At 34.9% G+C, this 18,994-nt stretch overlaps 1 protein-coding gene across 2 annotated transcripts in view; it reads right to left on the bottom strand.

The window, feature by feature from the left end:
- Positions 1-15,022, bottom strand: part of LOC106467126 — a 69,248-nt gene extending 54,226 nt beyond the window's left edge. The window contains exon 1 of one of the 2 annotated variants that reach the window (XM_022395256.1): positions 14,862-15,022. In XM_022395256.1, coding sequence (XP_022250964.1) covers position 14,862 — 1 coding nt within the window. In that variant the 5' untranslated portion in view covers positions 14,863-15,022. Of the gene's footprint in view, positions 1-14,805; positions 14,829-14,861 lie in introns of those variants that run through there. The other variant, XM_022395255.1, reaches the window with a different exon arrangement.
- Positions 15,023-18,994: the final 3,972 nt, after the last annotated feature.

Here is an 18,994-nt window from a genome sequence, read left to right as displayed (position 1 = left end):
ACTGCTAAATTAGGGACGGCTAGCGCAGATAGCCCTCGTGTAGCTTTGCGCGAAATTCCAAAACAAACAAACAAACTTTGTAGTTACGAACTCGGTCACACCCACCGAGCCCGTAGCGAAGGAGTTCATCCATGTACTACTTTGTTTCATTCCTACCTCGCTCTTACAGGACATTTTAAGAAAAATATATAGTTTCTCTCCCCTATTCACTTGCTGCCATAAATAGTTATTGCATTATCTACTGAACCTGACACTTCTGAGCACGGCATGACCAGGTGGTTAGGGCGCTTGACTCACAATCTGAGGGTCGCGTGTTTGTATCCCCGTCCCTCCAAACATGCTCGCCCTTTCAGCTGTGGGGGCGTTATAATGTGACGGCCAGTCCCACTATTCATTGATAAAAGAGAAGCCCAAGAGTTGGTGGTGGGTAGTGATGACTAGCTTCCTTCCCTCTAGTCTTACACTGCTAAATTAGGAACGGCTAGCGCAGATAACTCTTGTTGCGCGAAACAAAACATTTCCCTTCTGAGAAGCTTGCAGTCTACTAAAAGATAGTGGAATGGTTTTGGGCACTCTTGCAAAGAAGTGGGATGGCATCCCACCATACTTGAGTGTAAGAGTGTAATAGAAATTCACAACTCCAATTCAACCCATATTACAGAAAGTTTCACTTTTCTATTAGTCAAAGCAAAAATCATTATTTTCTAGTAGGGCTGGGCAATAGGGCTGTACGCAGTATAGATCTGGATTTCGAAGATTGTGAACTGGATTCGAATCCGTGCAACAATACAAAATATTTCCTTCACTTTAAACTGTGGGTATGTTAGAAGAGAGACAGTTAAACCCTTTGGTCAGTAGTTTAATACTAAGGACGACAGCATATAGCTTGTATACACATATATATATACACACATATACACATATATTAGAAATAACACATGAAAGTCAACAATATTCGGTAAAAAACTAATTTCTCGTATCACACAAGTGTTCCAGATTATCAACATTTGAAAAATATATTGGTAGTTTTACAAAAATAACATGATATATGCTAATATGGTTTTTCAGACATTCATATACATTCACCAGATTTTTTCATGGTGTTAAAAAATTCCAAAAATATAAAATTCTATGTCGATAGGAAAATTCAAGTATGTTCTATTGAGTGGAGTTTTAACTATCGATCACATTAAGTGCTTTGCTTTTTGTTATGCACAAAGCTACACAAGGGCTATCTGTGCTCTGCCCACCACGGGTATCGAAACCCGGTTTCTAGCGTTGTAAGTCCGCAGACATATCGCTGTGCCACTGGGGGGGGGGGGCACATTAAGTGTCACAAAGATTAAAAACAAATTTGGTGAACGCCTTATGCTGTTAATGAAAGCTATTATAACCATTCTCACATCAGAATGAAACCGTCTATTCAAAATTAAAGTGTTGCATAATCAAACTAGACAACATCCTTTATAAGTAATATTTGGACATTCATTTTACACAAAAAAATGTAGACATTCTTAAAAAATTGAAAAGACTATTAATTAGGTACTTGGCCCTTCATTGTACAGTTAGAATAGCATTCCAAATTTAACAACTCCAGAATGAACTCTTCAATAAAAAGTTTCCTGATTGGCCACTTTATTAAGACTGTCATTTAATATTGAATTAGGCCACTTTTTTGCATGTGCAACGTCCTCCAGGGCGCCGGCCGGATAGTGTTTTAAATGTACTTACGGACCCACACTGTATGAAGCAAAAGTAAAATTTAAAAAGACTACGATTTCCTTATATTTTTAAGAACTCATCGTAGGCTAAAACCACCTCGCGGGCCGTACGTTGTACATGCCTGGTCTAAATTCAGTGTGGTGTAGACCCAAAAACTGTGAGAAAGTATATTGTTTTATTTTTTCCCTTTATCTGCTATTCGTTTTTTTAATGAAATCAAAGAACACAACTCTTGTCATGAGGATGTTCTCCAGAACAATGCATCATCTCCAGCAGTTTGCACTGTTGGAACACCATAAGGGGATCAAGTACCTTATATAGTTTTACGTCATATTTTTTATTCTGTTGATTAAGAAGAGAGTGCATCGCGATTCATTATACCAAATCACACTATTCTAGTCGCTCATTATACACAGTTTGTGTGAGAAGCACCACTGAAGACGTGTTTTTTATGTTTGCATTTGAGACAAGCGTTTTCTAACTGATTTTTGGCTGTCATATGACAGTTGTTGAAATATCTTTTCAATAGTACAGCTGGAGATAATCGAATTCAGATCAATGTTGTTGAACTCCATCAAATGGGGAAAATGTGATGTTTGTTACACATGGCATGTCTGGCAAAACGTATTCTCCTCTGGACTCTCTGTTGAGAGCTACATTTATTACTAGTTGTAGACGTGTTCCCTTTTTATTCCCACTATACAATGCCAGATCAGAAACTATTGATCATATTAGCAATACTATAGTGAATCCGTTTACAACCTTGATAGTTTGCCGGCTGGATGCCAAAAAACCACATACACACATACGTATACCTAATTATCCATACAGAAAGCGATTGCTAATAAACTGCACATACCTAAATCAACTGTGCACAAGATGATTTACAATTATTTTGTCCTTATAAGTTCTCAAGGTGGTTGTTTTGTTATTGAAGAAGGGAAAGTGAACTGTATTACAACTATAAACCACAGAACTGTGATGATCGATCTGTGATACTTGTAGTTTCCAGAACTTTTAGGGATGAAACTTTTTACCCAGTGTTTTGAGACTAATTATGTTATGATTTTAATAGGGTTCAACAATCCCCGACGCATGACATTATCAGTTTTAAGATAAGATTCTTATGACACGGTGTTGCTACAAGAAGTTTCTAAGATAGGAAATGTATAACACGGTAGTGTAAATGGCTACAAGGGTTGATAAGGTAGGATATATATATATATATATACGATGATAGTGCACACGATTACAAGAGATGTACTAAGATAAATTATATGGCCATGGTTGTACAGCAAGTTATAAGAGTTAACTGAGGTAAATAATCTGTAACACAGTGGCGTAAATGGTTAAAGAGGTTGTTGAAATAGGTCATATATGGAACGTTAATCATACTTAATAAAGAACAACTTGCATATGCCAGCGCAGTGGAGTTTTGCCACAGATGCGAGCTTTAACGCCATGAGTAACATGTTTATGATCTATATACTTGGTTCATGATAAATTCCTGATTATGTCCCAGAAACGTTAAGAGAAAGACAAGCTGAAAAAAGTAAGAAACTCAAAAAGTAATGGAAGTTTGTTGCGATATTTGATGAGACCAGGTTGTAGTTGTGTTGTATATCACGTGTTTCTTTAAACTTTACAATGTGGATGTTTGTTATTCAAGAAGAGAAAATGTACTGTATTACAAGTACAAACCACAGAACTATATGGCTAGATCTGTGATACAGCTTGTAATTGCCAAAGTTTTTTAGGGAGAATACACCTCATACTTTGTATAACATTAGGGCTGAAGTCCATCAGAATGTTTCTTATACTTTGAAAGAGGTTTTCTGGCTACATTCACAATAAGATATTAAGTTATGTTACAAATACTGTATTGTATGTGCTGTTCAGAGGGTATATGTGAATATTTGGTCCCGAGGTCCAAAAAGTAATAGATATGAGCAGGACGTTATCGCTTACTTAGTTACTGGTTGATACGTTAGAACAACCAATAGCTAATATAATGGATGAACAGTGGATAGTACGACTTGAGGCTTCCAGAGAAATCAATATGGATCAAGGAGATAATTTTAATAGTCAGTTGTTTGTGGAGCTGTCTAAGGTGTTTGTTATGGTGAAGACACGCACTTTACCATATCAACCACAGTTTGATGGTCTAACAGAATGGTTTATTAAAACAACCCAGCGTATGTTTGCAAAGTTTGTGAATCCCATCCAGATTGCATGAGATAAATGCTTGATATATAAAAGGATGGAATATTAAGCAAGTAACAAAAGTTATATATTTGTTTGGCCAATAAATACCGCTCCAAACCATAGTGTCCACAAAAATATGTGGACTGGTTGAATGTTATTTTAGGTGCATCATCTTGCTTACCAATGTTTGGAAAAAAGTTGCCAAAGGGCAGAAGAGATACAACTGCAAGACGCTGAAGGAACAAAAGTTCGATTGTAAAACGTGATATGACCTTGTTACATGCTTGCCACATGAAAGTAACTTTGTTCTAGCTGGGCTAATCCTTATCTTGTTATTAGAAAGCTCAATTATCAAACTCTGAGTTACAGCAATCATATAGTGCCTAAAAGTACATTGAATGTGTCATCAGGCTAAAGCCATATCACTGATGAGCATTTTGTGCACCTAATTGAGCCAGGAGTTAAAGGATGATAATACTGATGGGCTAGAGAACAGTGAAAACATTAAATGTTATGATCTTGACTCAGTTGATAAAACGTAAGTACTAGAAGTATATATCTGACATCCAACAATAGTTATAAGAGGAAAGACCAATGAAGAAGTAGCTTTAAAATAATGATCTCCTGATCATTACAGCTGGGGTTAGCTGTTTTACTAACAGGTAGGATGCTAAATCTCAATAAACAAAGGGAAAGTGACATTATTTGCTTCCCAAGCTATTGAATGGTGGGTTCACAAGTAGGATGGCGACAGGACATTGTGTGAGAGTCACTCAATTATGATGTGGTTAGGATGGTTGGGTGATTGATAAATCAATGACTGACAGAAAGCAGTTGCTCTTGCTTTCTGATCTATTGACTAGTAATTCACAGTAAGATGACTATAGGGCTTGTGTGGTAGACACTATTATAGCAAAGCTAGCACGTTGATATTACTAGACGTCCTGGTTAGAACATTTGTAACATTCAAAACAGTTGGGTGATTGAAAATTCTATTACTATGAATTCTATTGAATTTCTAAGCTTAACGGAATTTTTGTGATCTTGTATTCTGAATACTCAAAGGGGATTTTGTTTCTTCAAGCTTGCATGCATAGTATACAAATACAAGTTTAAGCAACATTTACATTCAAAGCCATGTCTTTGGATGTGAAGGATTTGCACGTATCTTCCAGGTGCATAATATAGGGATTGTGCTCTTGATCAACACAAGAATCAATAATCCCATGAGTATCATAGTGTAAAGGTCCTCGTTTAGTGAATTTTGTCTGTTTGTTTTTTTTCCTGTGATGCTGAATGTAATGGGTTACACATAGTGATGGCTCAGCTGTTGGCGTAAGAAGCTGTTTGGGATAGTAAAAATATTCTATTTTTGGTTACTGTGCTTAGCCTGTTTCAGTCTGAGTGTGTATTAGTGTGTGCTGTAGTAGACATATACATATATTGAAGCAGATTGAGTGGGATTTAGCTGAAAATTCTTAGTTTGGATGAATTCTGTTTGTGACTGTATACTGCTAAGACAGAGAGTTGAATTTACAGTCTCATAAGCGATGGTAAGGTAATATGTTTGTTTTGTTTGTTTGTTTTGTTTTTTTGGAATTTCGCGCAAAGCTACACGAGGGCTATCTGCGCTAGCCATCCCTAATTTAACAGTGTACGACTAGAGGGAAGGCAGCTAGTCATCACCACCCACCGCCAACTCTTGAGCTACTATTTTACCAACGAATAGTGGGATTGACCACTATTCGTTGTCAGAACAGATGTCAGGCAATAAAATAATTCTGTGCCAGTCTTAAGATTATGATACATGAAATAAAACTCGAATTGCTATATTGTGTTACATCCAGGGAAGATGTGGCGCGCCTGTTATTTTCCTTGATGGTGGTGGAATGATATTTTTGATTGCTAGGACTAAAATATTTGTGAGCTCACAGATCTTTTAGAGGAAAGATCAAAGTAGTTGATGGGCTTACACTCATTAAGAGAAAACATGGTATAACTCGCTGTTCTCATTAATGGTAGTGTTTAATTCAGCAGAACCGAACTATCTGTGGATGAAATCAGCTGGAGACAGTGGAACTGCTGATGATAGTTTGTGTCATACAAATGGAAAAAATGATGGTGCTGCTTTAATATTCTTAATTGTTTAAATAGGAATATTTCATAAGCTTAGTTTCACTGAAAATCTATTATTTATTTTATCTACAAGATGCGGTTTGAACACAATTCACTGTGTATTATGTTTATATGCTTTGAAGCATGTGAATAAAACATGTTTGACATTTATTTTAGTTCCTTTAAGCTTCAGAAAGTTTTGTGTCAAAAATGATATTTAATGGAGGTATAATGTTTGTGGTTCATTGTTAGAAAGTTGTGATTGGCACTTGTAAATATATTGCTCTTATTTCATGTAATTGTAATAGCAGTGTCATCCCCCTCTTCTCCATTGGATCTGGGCTCTCTTTTTAACAAGACCGTGGTTGAAGGTTTACTGTTATGTGAATGGTAGCTATGTTATCCTGCAGGATTGTTTTTTCTTTTTGTCATTATGAAATATTCCAGCAGGAAGCATGGTAGTACGTTAATCAGGGATATTCTCTTTATGAAACCTGATGTGCTTGGACGTTCACTGGTGCTTAGGAGACAGTTTTAGGCAACAATGTTTATGTTTATGTATGGTGTTAGAAACGGCATTTAAATAAGAATATTGTTTTAACACTAATTATTTAAATTCTTCTCATTGAGGAGATTTTTATTGCAACTGTTTAGTTATCGTACTAACTTATCAGAAACTGAGTTGATTAAGTGCCACTCCTGATTTTATCTGTATAAGACTTAATATTTAAGCCTTTTGGTTATCTACCTTTACCATTAATCGTATTAAAACCTAGATCACCTTTCAGTTGTTGAGTAAAAATAATAATTCTAACCCTTGTTCAACAATTACAAACACAAAAATACTTCAGAATTGACTTTTTGGCATTATGTAACATTTATTTAATGTAATTCGCAAAGAAAAATGAAAGAAAGGGTTCCAACTTTCATTTCAGGGAACAACACATTTATCGATTTCTTTAATAGTTTTTCTGCTCATCCCAAAGTAAAAGTTTATATTTGCTAAGAAAATACCATTCCATGAAAATATTAAGGTTATTGCCGTTGTTTCTACGTCACTTTCTTTCTCTGTTAGTGGTTTTTATTAGTACAGTCATTTGTTGCTACCCTTTAAGACGTCACAACATGTACTCCGAGTAATTATTTATGAAACTCTGCTTTAAAACTATGATTAAAAAAGATTGCATAGAAGAAATTATGATTTCTATACGCCAATGTGGTGTACTTATTGAGGCTTTGAACAATAATTTGTAACTTCTAGATATATTGATCACCCAGAGCTCCTGTAGGAGTGAGCAAAGGATTCTGATGGAAAATTTAAGAACAAACCGGACATTATTTTCGTTCTGCATTAAATTATATCTGTTTCAAAGCTATAGCGATGTTCTTCTATGACAAAACATTAGGCAAGTATAGTCAGATTTAGCGACTGTAAAATATTCTGATGACTTAAATTTTTATTGCTTGAATACTATTCGAAAGTTTATCATATTCAAACAATGCACATAAATAAAAGAAGTTTTTATCCATTGAAAAGCAACGTACATTTGTTTGATATAAATCTATCTCGACCAATAATGTTGTGAGCAAAAATCACTATACCTAGCCTTACAAAGGTAAAAAGAGACCCCCATTTTGAAGAGTGAAATTGTAGGTCACTGATAAAAACTTTGACAGTTCTTCCATGTTTTTTGGGATTATAGTCGGAAGTTGTGATTATTTCAATCGGAAAAAGGTACAAAAAGAAATATATTAATGAACATAAATCAATCTGAAACTCATTAAATATATATATAATGGAACTTTATGATCAATAATTCAAAACTTAACTTCTAAAATGAAAATAAAAATTTTCAATGCTTTTAAAAACAGTGTTTCATATAAAATATTGGAAATTTCACATCCTAAAAATACGATATAAATACTAAACTAAATAATATAAAACACTTTAAGCAAGAACTAAACACTATTTAGTAAATTTATGTTATATTTCATACAACCTGGCTAAGTATTTTCACTGTGAGATGGAGAAATTGAGGGAATACCACGGACACCCCTGCAGTCCAGAAAAGGTTAAACTTGGCCATAAATTTCACTCTTCCTTGACCTCTCATAATTGCTAGGAAGATTAATTACATTTCATAGTAATGTTGAATATTTCATTGGGATATCTATTTCATTGGCAAGACTAGTGGAGGACGACCTTCTGTTGGCAGGAACTTTGCTGAAACTGTTAACAATATTGCCTAGGAGTATAGTCATCCAGCAACACTGTTCTCAACTCTGAGGTCAGTCAAAGTAACCTTTACAACCACAAATCCACCCTGCTTGCAACTCATTCTGTTTCATCTATTCCACTAGTAAAGACCATTTCTAGTTGTAGAAGAGATAGGAGAAATTATAATGCTTGATTTTTCAAGTCTCAAAGCCACAGAAATTATGTCCAATATACTGAAATAAAAATAAAAATTCCCAGGACTGAAACATGCCAAATCACCAAAGAAGCTACAATGAATGATACAAACAATGATGGAGCCTTCACTTAAGCTCTAGCACCATCACCAATGAAGCAGCAACAGTACCACTGGAACTTTCAGAAACAGCACCCATATAATTACTTGTCCACTACACACTAAATCAAATGATCCACCCGAAACATTGTCATCAGACCAGGCTGTTAAATAGATGGAAGCCTGGGCCATGTCAGAAAGAAGATAACATACAGAGAGGTCAGTATAAAGAGATCATTTAAGGATGGCTTGAGATCTTTGCTGGTTCCATGAATAACTCACAAGAGACAAATGGGACCTGACAGATGCTAAACACGTTATTATACGGACAACTTCCGACAAAAAACAACAACAACAAAAAAACCTTTACGGGCACTCTGGAGAGTCTACTAGTAAAGATGTAGTAATATGGAATTCTTAGTGTAATGTAAAGTCCATTTTATTTCTATGTTTACAGGTTCTATTCTTACACCGTTTCATGAACTAGTGACAGAACTAGTAATGCTACATAGTCGCTTACTTGCTACTTTTCTTGTACTTGCGATATTCTTATCTGTATTTACTTCATTGAAAAGACAAATTCAAAATTTTTGTAACTGAAGTAACCAACACACCGACTAGCCCCCAGTGGCACAGTGGTATGTCTGCGGACTTACAACGATACAAACTGCGTTTTGATACCCGTGGTGGGCAGAGCACAAATAGCCCATTGTGTAGCTTAACTACGAACAAAAATGAAACACACCGACTAACAAACTCGTTAACTCAGTCATCCATTACGACAGACTTTATAATCAATCAATAACCTACTTTAGTCTCACCTAACTCTCATTTTATATTGTTCAAATCGTTTCCTACACTTTTAAGAACGTTCTAGTAATTAAGAACGTGGTTCATCACGTGAAGTTAAGAATTTCCAGTAGCCAAAAACAATATAAACATATATATGAATAGAAATAAAGAATTCCGTGGCAAGTGGAATAAATAAAGTTGTCCAAATATCGCATTTGTATTTTAATTTTTTCATCTTCACATATAGCCATTTTAAAAGTGTTTAATACAAATCTAAATCAAGAAAAGCAAAGCCTAAAATAGTTCAGTTTCATTCTATAACACATTTTCTGTGGAACTTCATGCTATTACACATGTAAGAAATTAATGTGCCTGAGAACACCGTACTTCAATGATTACGACAATGGCCCGGCTGACCTGGTGGTTAGGGCACTCGACTCAGAATCTTGTCTCTGAGCATGCTTTCCCTTTCAGCCGTGGAGGTGTGAAAATGTTACGGTCAATCTCACTATTCGTTCGTATAGAGTAACCCAAGATTTGACGGTGAGAGGGGTTGACTAGCTGCCTTCCCTCTAGTCTGTCACTTCAAAATAAGGGACGGTTAGCGCAGATAGCCCTGGAGTAGCTTTGCACGAAATTTAAACACAGACTGTGATAAGAAGCAGAAGACTTGTTACTGGTCACGAAGTAATAATTTCCAACATAGTACAGAGAATGAAAATAAATTTGTTATATGAGTCTATTGTTGCTTCAGCTTTTTTCTTTTTTTATACAATGGAAAATTAAATATTTACAAGCTGCACAGTGGAACAGAAAAGAACTCTAGTTACTATCCAGAGAACATAATGGCATAAATTATGCGTGATGAAATTTCTAAACTACACGTCTAGAACGCCATAAAGTATGATTATATCAGCGAAACACATGAAGAATGGGTGTGACTGTACGAATATACAGGGGTACACCTGAGAAGATTAAGGAAATTATGAAACCCATAGAATAGACAGCCTACTATTATCGCTTCGGTAAACCTTAACGATGTTCTTTTGTAGTTTCTTTGATTAAATGATGTTAAACAAAATATGCAAGTTATTTTCATATAATCTGTTTTTAATTACGCTTAATTTATAAAATTCTAAGTTGGTGTAAAATTTGGTAATAGTTAAATGTTTTATCCAGTAGCCGGATATAAACTGGTTAAATTAAGCAATACAAAACATGTCACTCCTAGACCATGGGCGGCTATTATATCTCCCTTTCACCAATAGGGATGCTTCGAAACAGTGCCTTTTACAAACCTTGGCAAAGGTTTTAATATTAATCAATGCATTTGATACTGATCACCCATTGGATTAGGGCACCAGGCAACTTGAAGGTAGGTGGCTCCAATTGCCTCCAGGTGGACTGGTAATAGCATATTATAGTGACTGTTTTTACCTCTCGCTTGATTTTTTTCTCAGCTAAATCAGTAGAGTTTCATTGAACCTAACAGGCTTTACAACACATTTTAGTAAAATGTTTACTTTTTTATGCTTTCAGTAATGTATGATGTCATCATTACTACTCAACACTGGCTGAAGTAAACTACTGATTTTCACCAGTGGTTTTGTTGAATTTAAGCCTTCAGATCACGTAGATCACGTCGAAACATGTACTTGTAGAGAGATATTTTAAAGTGGAAGGTTTTTATTATGTAAATATAAAATGTTGTTTTTAATTATTTATTATAATTTAAAAACATTTAAACACAAGTGCCGGTAGTGCATACCAGCAAAAGTATACACAAAGCAGAGGATTTCAGGTTTAGGATAAAGCAGCCCACAGGAACTGTAGCTTTGTTTTATGAAAGGTAAATAAGAGTTCAATATGACTGTGTACAGAACAGACACATGTTATCCAGAGGCTGTAGCAGATAAAAAGTATTCCGACATGTTGTGAGTGTTCAGCAGGGCTCTGATACAGGATCCTACTCAGAGACTACCTGAATGTGCATAACAAAGATGCTACAGACAGAATGTAATCAATGGCTATATGGTTCTTATTTGTTGTCTATTGACCCAGCTCTCTACACAACTATTCGATATGTTAGTTTATAAATAAGTTTGTAAATTATTTCTTTTGAAAACGACGATTTTTAAAGGAATATTCAAAGCAAGTGTTAGTCGAAAGATATGTCACTATTACTTACATAGGTAGAGAGAACACAAATTTTGAATTTATGCAAGTTTATTGTATTTTGTTATGCCATCACTATGTTTGAAGCACAAAAAAGGCTGTTTATTTAAATTTGGGACAAACCATATAATTATATTTCACCATAACTTATACTTAAGTTTGAATAATTATACTTTTTTTTGAAAAATAAAATAACATAATTTATCTTCGAGTGGTCAAATGGACTTCTTTTTTACTGTCGTAGACACAGGTCTTTTCTAGTAGACGTTCAAACAAAAATAGGCACAAGTGAGAAAGATTACGACATTGTTAACACTGTACAACGAAGGGGCAGGTATAAGTGTTGTGAGATTACGAAGCACCAATATTAGTTTTACCCATGCATAGTGATGATACTTATCCATACCTTCAATTTTAATTATTATAACAACAGTTGTAACAACTGGTGCTCAACTACAGACGTGTTTATTAATACAAAAAACGAAAAATTTCGTAACAGGAATTTATTTGTTAAAGGAAAGAAGCTTTCCTCCACTGGGGTATTCAGGGATATTGTTATCGCCCTTCGTCCGGCTCGCGATAATTTTGTTTGTTACATGCGCGGAATTTTTAAATTTTAGCTGGAAAGGTTGGTTTTACGTTGTCTAGAGAGATTAAAGTTTAGGATTGGAGTATGGAGATATGAGAGAAGCAGAGGCATGTCCGGTGGGTTTCAGGGCAGAAAGAAAGACCGAGGCTGTTAACGTGACGTCGTTGAGAAGAAGTAAGACTACAAACATTCGACAAAACACATCCAATAAAGTTCCAATGATCAGTTTACTAATTTATTGAAAGTTACATACATTTTGTTATATTTACGACGCTTGTATTGACCGTGTAAGTCGTTACGTATTTGTCTCCTGACTGTTTCTAGGCGGAATATTCCAGTAGATGGAAAGGCCAATAAGAAAGCAGATAGATTTCTGCCGGCAGCACAAACTCAGGAACGATTTTGAAGTTCTGAGCGTTGAACGATATAAAACCAGAAAGTTTAATGTAATATACATATAGGTGTCCCTGATCACTGGGTATTTGTTACGATTTGGTTTGTTGCCTTGCTTCTTCTCTTCTCTTCAACAACGTTATCGGCCTTGACCTTCTCTCTGCCCCGAACTCTCTAGACATTTCTATAGTCCTCATATCCGCCAGAGTGAAACACATCAATCTTTCAAAATTTATCAAATTCACGAACTCAGCAAATAAGTTATCGCGAGCGAGGTGAAAGGGGATACTAATATTCCTGAACACCCCAGTTTGAGAAAGTTTCTTTCCTTTAAAAACTAAATCCCTGTTGTTTTGAATATACACATATTATGCCCTCAATTACGTGGTGTGCGGCATAGTCAGACTATCATTTGGACCAAGAAGCTCATGTCTTTGTTCGTTATTCACATTCATCTGTTTAGCCCCCCCAATGGCACAGCGGTATGTCTATAGACTTAAAACACTAAGAAACCTGGCTTCGATATCCGTGGTGGGCAGAGCAGAGATAGCCCTTTGGGTAGCTTTGTGCTTAACTACAAACAAAATCATGTCTTTATTTTTCGCCTTCACTAAACAACGTTTTTAATGCAGTTTTATACTTTAACTGAATTTGGCAACATTCAGCCTGTACAGATTAAAGTAATATAATATTTATAGTTTCACAGTTTGTATACTCTGATTAACTTACCTTATTTTGACTAAATTTAAATTATTTCATCATTTTATAATTTCTTTATTCGTTATTGATGAAAATATTAATTAAGCCACTATTTAATAATGCATGGGCATAGTGAAATGCATTTTTTTCTTTAATTTGTTTTTGGAATCCTGTGCAAAGCTACTCGAGAAGCATCTGCACTAGCTGTCCATAATTTAGAATTGATAGAATAGAGGGAAGGCAACACCTCCCATTGCTAACTATTGGGCTATTCTTTTACCAACGAAAATGGGATTGAACCTCACGTTATAATGTCTCCACGGCTGAAAGGGTGAACATGTTCGGAAACAGTATTTAAACCATTGACCCGAAGATTGCGAGTCGAGCGCCCTAACCATAAGTTTATGCCAGACTTCTTATTTATTCCTTTATTTTTCTCTACTTAACATTTGTTTCATTGTTTTTATCAGTTTCATCAAATTAATTTTCACTAAAAGGTGTTTTGTTATGAATATGGCTGTTGATAAAAGTCTGAATTTATGAAGTATATGTTGGGGTTGAGGGCCCAGACACTCATAATTGGTTAATCTGGCACAAGGATGCGGCGGTATCCACAACAAATTGGTGAATGGTTCAAGATACAAATCTGGTCACCTAGCACACTGCTAATCATTTTGAAGTGTTGAGGGTGCAGCGCTCCGTTCGACAGATCTTTGGGAATACATCGCACCCTACGTTTCCGCGTCTATGGCATGAGATATAAAACAAAAACAACAACAAACTCACTAAACCACTTAAGAATCAAAACGGTTGAGGACGGAGGAATGGCGTAGAGCTTAACAACAAATAAACAAAAAATCGTTTAGGCAATTTTGGTCGCATCCTCCGCAGCCATCGTCTCCGTGAAAATTTCATGAGATATAACAAAACATAAAATTAAACAACAAACCCCCCTAATGGCCATTAGACTCAATATGATGGAGGAAGGAGGAAGCAATTTCAAGGGCCGCAGGAACTAGCAACTTTGTTCTCAGAAAGTGTGACTAACTTTCAATATACACAATACAGTAGAACCGTGTTGAACTGTTGGGACACACACCCAAGGGAGGCACGGAGAGTCGCTTATTTTTAACTAAAAGAGGAAACGAAACGTATATATTTCATAGCTTAATTTTAACTAAAAGGGGAAATAAAAATTATTCCATAGCTTATTCTTAACTAAAAGAGGAAACAAAGTGTATTCCATAGCTTAATTTTAACTAAAAGAGGAAACAAAGAGTATTCCATAACTCAATTTTAACTAAAAGAAGAAACGAAGTGTACTCCACGGCTTATTTTTAACTAAAAGAGGAAACTAAAAGTATTACATAGCTTATTTTTAACTAAAAGAGGAAACAAATAGTATTTTATAACTCATTTTTAAAAAGAGGAAACAAATAGTATTTTATAGCTCATTTTTAACTAAAAGATGAAACAAAAATATATATTCCATAGCTTATTTTTAACTAAAAGAGGAAACGAAGCGTATATATTTCATGTCTTATTTTTAACTAAAAGAGGAAAAAAAATAATATTTTATAGCTCATTTTTAACTAAAAGACTTACTTGAGTTCGCCATAAGAAGCAATTCCGACCTAATACAAATAATCAAAGTTACTTACTTTTACCACGAAATATCGATAAGGGTTTGGGCACAGTGCGCGTGATATACGTAATAAGGCTTCAATGGAAGAGTAACTACATGTGAAAAGGCTTTCATGCGAGAATAACTACATGCTTGAAATGTGAGCTCGTTTGTCACATGATTCTATCGTACAAGAAGCCATAAAGAAAGAAAGCACGTGAGCACCTTAACAGGTATGTTCATATTACATGGGTTCCAACAAACTTGTTCGTCTGGGAAATCGCCCTTTCGTGTCCAATTGTTTCACAACAGAAAGTACATTCAGCGTTGTATTATAAAACCAACTGGAAATCTGGTGACTTGTGGATAAATCAGTAGGTGTGCATATATTGTATCAGTTCACAATCAGAATAAAAGAGTTATGAAAAAGCGAGGAAAACAGGGTTAACTAAACTTCTTGATTTGAATGCTCACGCGAGATGTTAAATTGGGCCAAAAAGAAAAAAAAAACGTCCTTATCTTTGTCGGTTTGGTGTTGCATAACAATAAGTGATAGAAAGAATTTCAGGTGACCTACAAATTTGCTTAAATGTTTTCTATCAAAATAAGTTTTTAATTCATTCGTCTTCTGATGTTGACGTTCGAAGTACAGCCATATCTGAGTTATTTATTATTGGTTTTAGAACTGTAATCCGATATAACAAGTTTATAAAAATTATCACCATAACTGTGCACACAGAGTATGTAGACTATACTTTGAACAAATGTCACAAGAAGTGCTAGGTTTCTCTCTCTCTCTAAACAGAGTATGTAGTCTATATTCTGAAGTACTGCAACGAGAAGTACTAGGTTTCTCTCTCTAAACAGAGTATGTAGTCTATATTCTGAAGTACTGCAAAGAGAAGTACTTGGTTTCTCTCTTTCTCTAAACAGAGTATGTAGTCTATATTCTGAAATAATGCCACGAGAAGTGCTAGGTTTCTCTCTCTCTCTCTTTCTAAACAGAGTATGTAGTCTATACTCTGAACTAGTGTCAAGAGAAGTGCTAGGTTTCTCTCCATATATACACAGACTATGTAGTATATACTCTTTAATTAGTGCCAAGAGAAGTGCTAGGTTTCTCTCTCTATATATAAACAGACTATGTTATTTATACTCTGAACTAACGCCAAGAGAAGTGCTGGTTTTCTCTCTCCAAACATAGTATGTAGTTTATATTCTGAACAAGTGCCAAGAGAAGTGCTGGGTTTCTTTCTCGCTCTAAACATAGTAGTTACACTATATTCTGAACTAGTATAAAACTGTGTATGAAATTGCGCGTAGTGTTTGTTGGAAGAGAAAAGAAGGAGAATTTTGTTGGTTAAACCACCGAAGATAAATAACGTGCTAATTACAGGTATATAAAGTTCAAAGTGAATATGGTCGTGCGTACATTGGTCAAACTAGAATAAATGAACATATGACAAATGTTAAAAACAAATGTGAAAACTGCATTAGCTGAACATGTAAATTTACTGGACATAGCATCCAGTTATTTTGGCTAAACCGAATAATATGACTGCTAGAAATATTAGAGAAACCACTGAAATAACGAAACACAGCTTGATCGTCAATTAAATGAAGGGTTAGAAAATCAGAAAGCATGTAGATGACGTGATCTTATTTTTTGAATTGAAAACTAGTGTCACAGTACCATGGATTTTGTACTTATATAACACACGTTAACTGTTTTTTTTGTTTTTTTTACATTCCTGAAGATGACGTGAAACGAGGTAGGAACATATAGAGTGACTTTTGCAATTTGATCGGTTTAAATAGATTTTAATTGTGTATTATAAAATTTTGTTCGTTTGTGGATTTTAATATTTTATATAATATTATTTACAAACGCTTGAAACAATATTATCGGATTTAAAAAAAAAAAATAGGTAAAAGTTAAAAAATGAAAGTAACTGGAGGTATATTCGACACAAGTTAAAAGTCATAAATCTATGAAAAAATAAATTAAGAACATTTTTAAAAGGAAGTTAAAACCAAAGTATAAAAAAACATTACAAAACGTTAAAACTTACATTTATCTCATATGAGTGGATAGTTCCCAGGTAGAAAAAAATCATATAGTTTGCAGTTACACTTGTTCGCAGGGGTCTTTTTCAAAATAAGTATTTTTTAAATGTTGAAGGGTACCGTTGTGCAAATCTAAGTGTCAAGCTACTGGTTTACATGTGTCACAGTTTATTCTCTTTCTGAGACGTTCTAGGGTACGTTCTGCTGATACTATACTGGTATTGGATATATATAATTTTCCACAACACGTACATACAATAAAATATACGACTCAATTTGATGTGCAGTTATATTGATTTTTAATGTAAAAACTATTTAGGTCTCTGCACGGATGCTATCAGGTCAATGTAAATACACGTGTCGCAGAACCTTCTATTACAAGAACAGCTAACTACAACAATATTATTTTTTGCGGGTTTTTGAAGGTTACTATGAATTAGGGAGTTTCGAATATTTGTATCGTGATGGTATGAAACTATAGGGAGTGGGTGGTGGTCTTGGATCTATATCTCTATTGGTGTCAAAAGAAAACTATTTATAATATTATCTTTGACCTGTTGGTTGTTTGAGTGGTATCTAAGGGCAAGAGGTATTCCGGTAATGGGGAGTTTAGAGTTTGTTTCTATGAGCGATGAAGAGGAATTGAAATCTTGATTTACAACAGAGTTCGAAATGTTTTCAGGGTCTGTTGGAGGTGGACACCAGCATGGAAAAAGGATTATAGTCTTGTGGCTCAGGCATCAGGTTCATTAAACAATTTCTGTAGCTTAATGAATTGAGATTTGGGGTTGTTATTTTCATATTTAATAAATGGCTAGAATCAAAATGTAAATAGTCATGGGCGCCCATAGTTTATAATGAGTACTAAACCTGATTTTATTGGAATTTATAGAAAAAATAATATCCAGAAATGATAGTGACGAATCTGAAATGTTAGGCGTGCAGACCAGTGAAAGAGGTATGCAAACTGATATAACCAGGATTGTCACATAATGAGATGTTTGTTTTATACATATCAACACATGATGCGTTGGCATGGGCCAAGTAGCGTCCATATCCGGGCCTGGGGCAAGTTACCCGTCTGCTCCCTCCCCTAATCGAATTTGTGTGGAAAGCAGATGGCAGAGTAAAAACGTGAAACTAGAAATTCTGGAAAGAAGGATTGTTGTATGGAAGTGGGAGGTGAGCTGTATGAACTGTAAATTTTCCCCTCTCTTCTGGTAATACACATAATTGAATCCTACTTTCAAAATAATTTTTTTTAAAATTAAGTTCATAAAAATTGTAAGATAGTTAAAAAAGAAAATTAGAACTATAGTAACTCAATTGTGGTTAAACATATGAACTACGACGAACATGGCCAGTGGATGACTGTTTTTTTTGGTTTTTTTTTGGTGTTCAGTGTCGAAAAACTGTTTGTTTAATTTCGTGAAAACATACTCAAGGGATATCTCTGCTAGTAGGCTTGCCAAATCTCCTGGATTTACCAGGAGTGTCCTGGAATCGCATTTATTCTCCCTTCTTCCGGAATGCTTGGTAAATCTCCAGGATTCTAAAACAAGAACAAAGCTTTTCAAATTTTTGCTCCTTACAAATAAAAAACATTTTAGTTTCACTCGGCGAACTTGCAGCTCACGTCACCGTATCTAACTGCCGTTACGTAGCGGCTCGCAAGCTAACATTGTGAATATTTTTTTATTATTATTTTTTTCCATTATCTTACCTAATCTAATCCAACAAGTTTCAAATTTTTACATTTTAGTTACTTTTATAATAATAAATAAAGAATACACACGAAAAAGAAGAAATATATAGTGCTTACCTTTATCCCCTTTTATTTTTGCTGTCGATTGTCGATGAAACTTAAGCCTATTTTTTGTACTAATGGTACTACTACACTAAATATTTTTTATGTAATTGAATGATGCACCTAAGAATACAACATAATAGCATACACAAACCAGGCAATGTCTTATAACTATTATAATTGTTCTGGCTTTCTAACTGTTACGTCTCCGTTTGTTAATTGATTTTCCGTAACTTCGTTCCGACGAAACTTTAGCGACACAAGTCCTTACTTAATAAAACTGGTTTATTCTTTCT

The sequence above is a fragment of the Limulus polyphemus genome, unplaced genomic scaffold, assembly GCF_000517525.1.
Source record: "Limulus polyphemus unplaced genomic scaffold, Limulus_polyphemus-2.1.2 Scaffold2497, whole genome shotgun sequence".
Taxonomy (NCBI): domain Eukaryota; kingdom Metazoa; phylum Arthropoda; class Merostomata; order Xiphosura; family Limulidae; genus Limulus; species Limulus polyphemus.
Note: the sequence above shows the minus strand (reverse complement) of the source record. Positions and strands in the feature narration are given on the sequence as shown.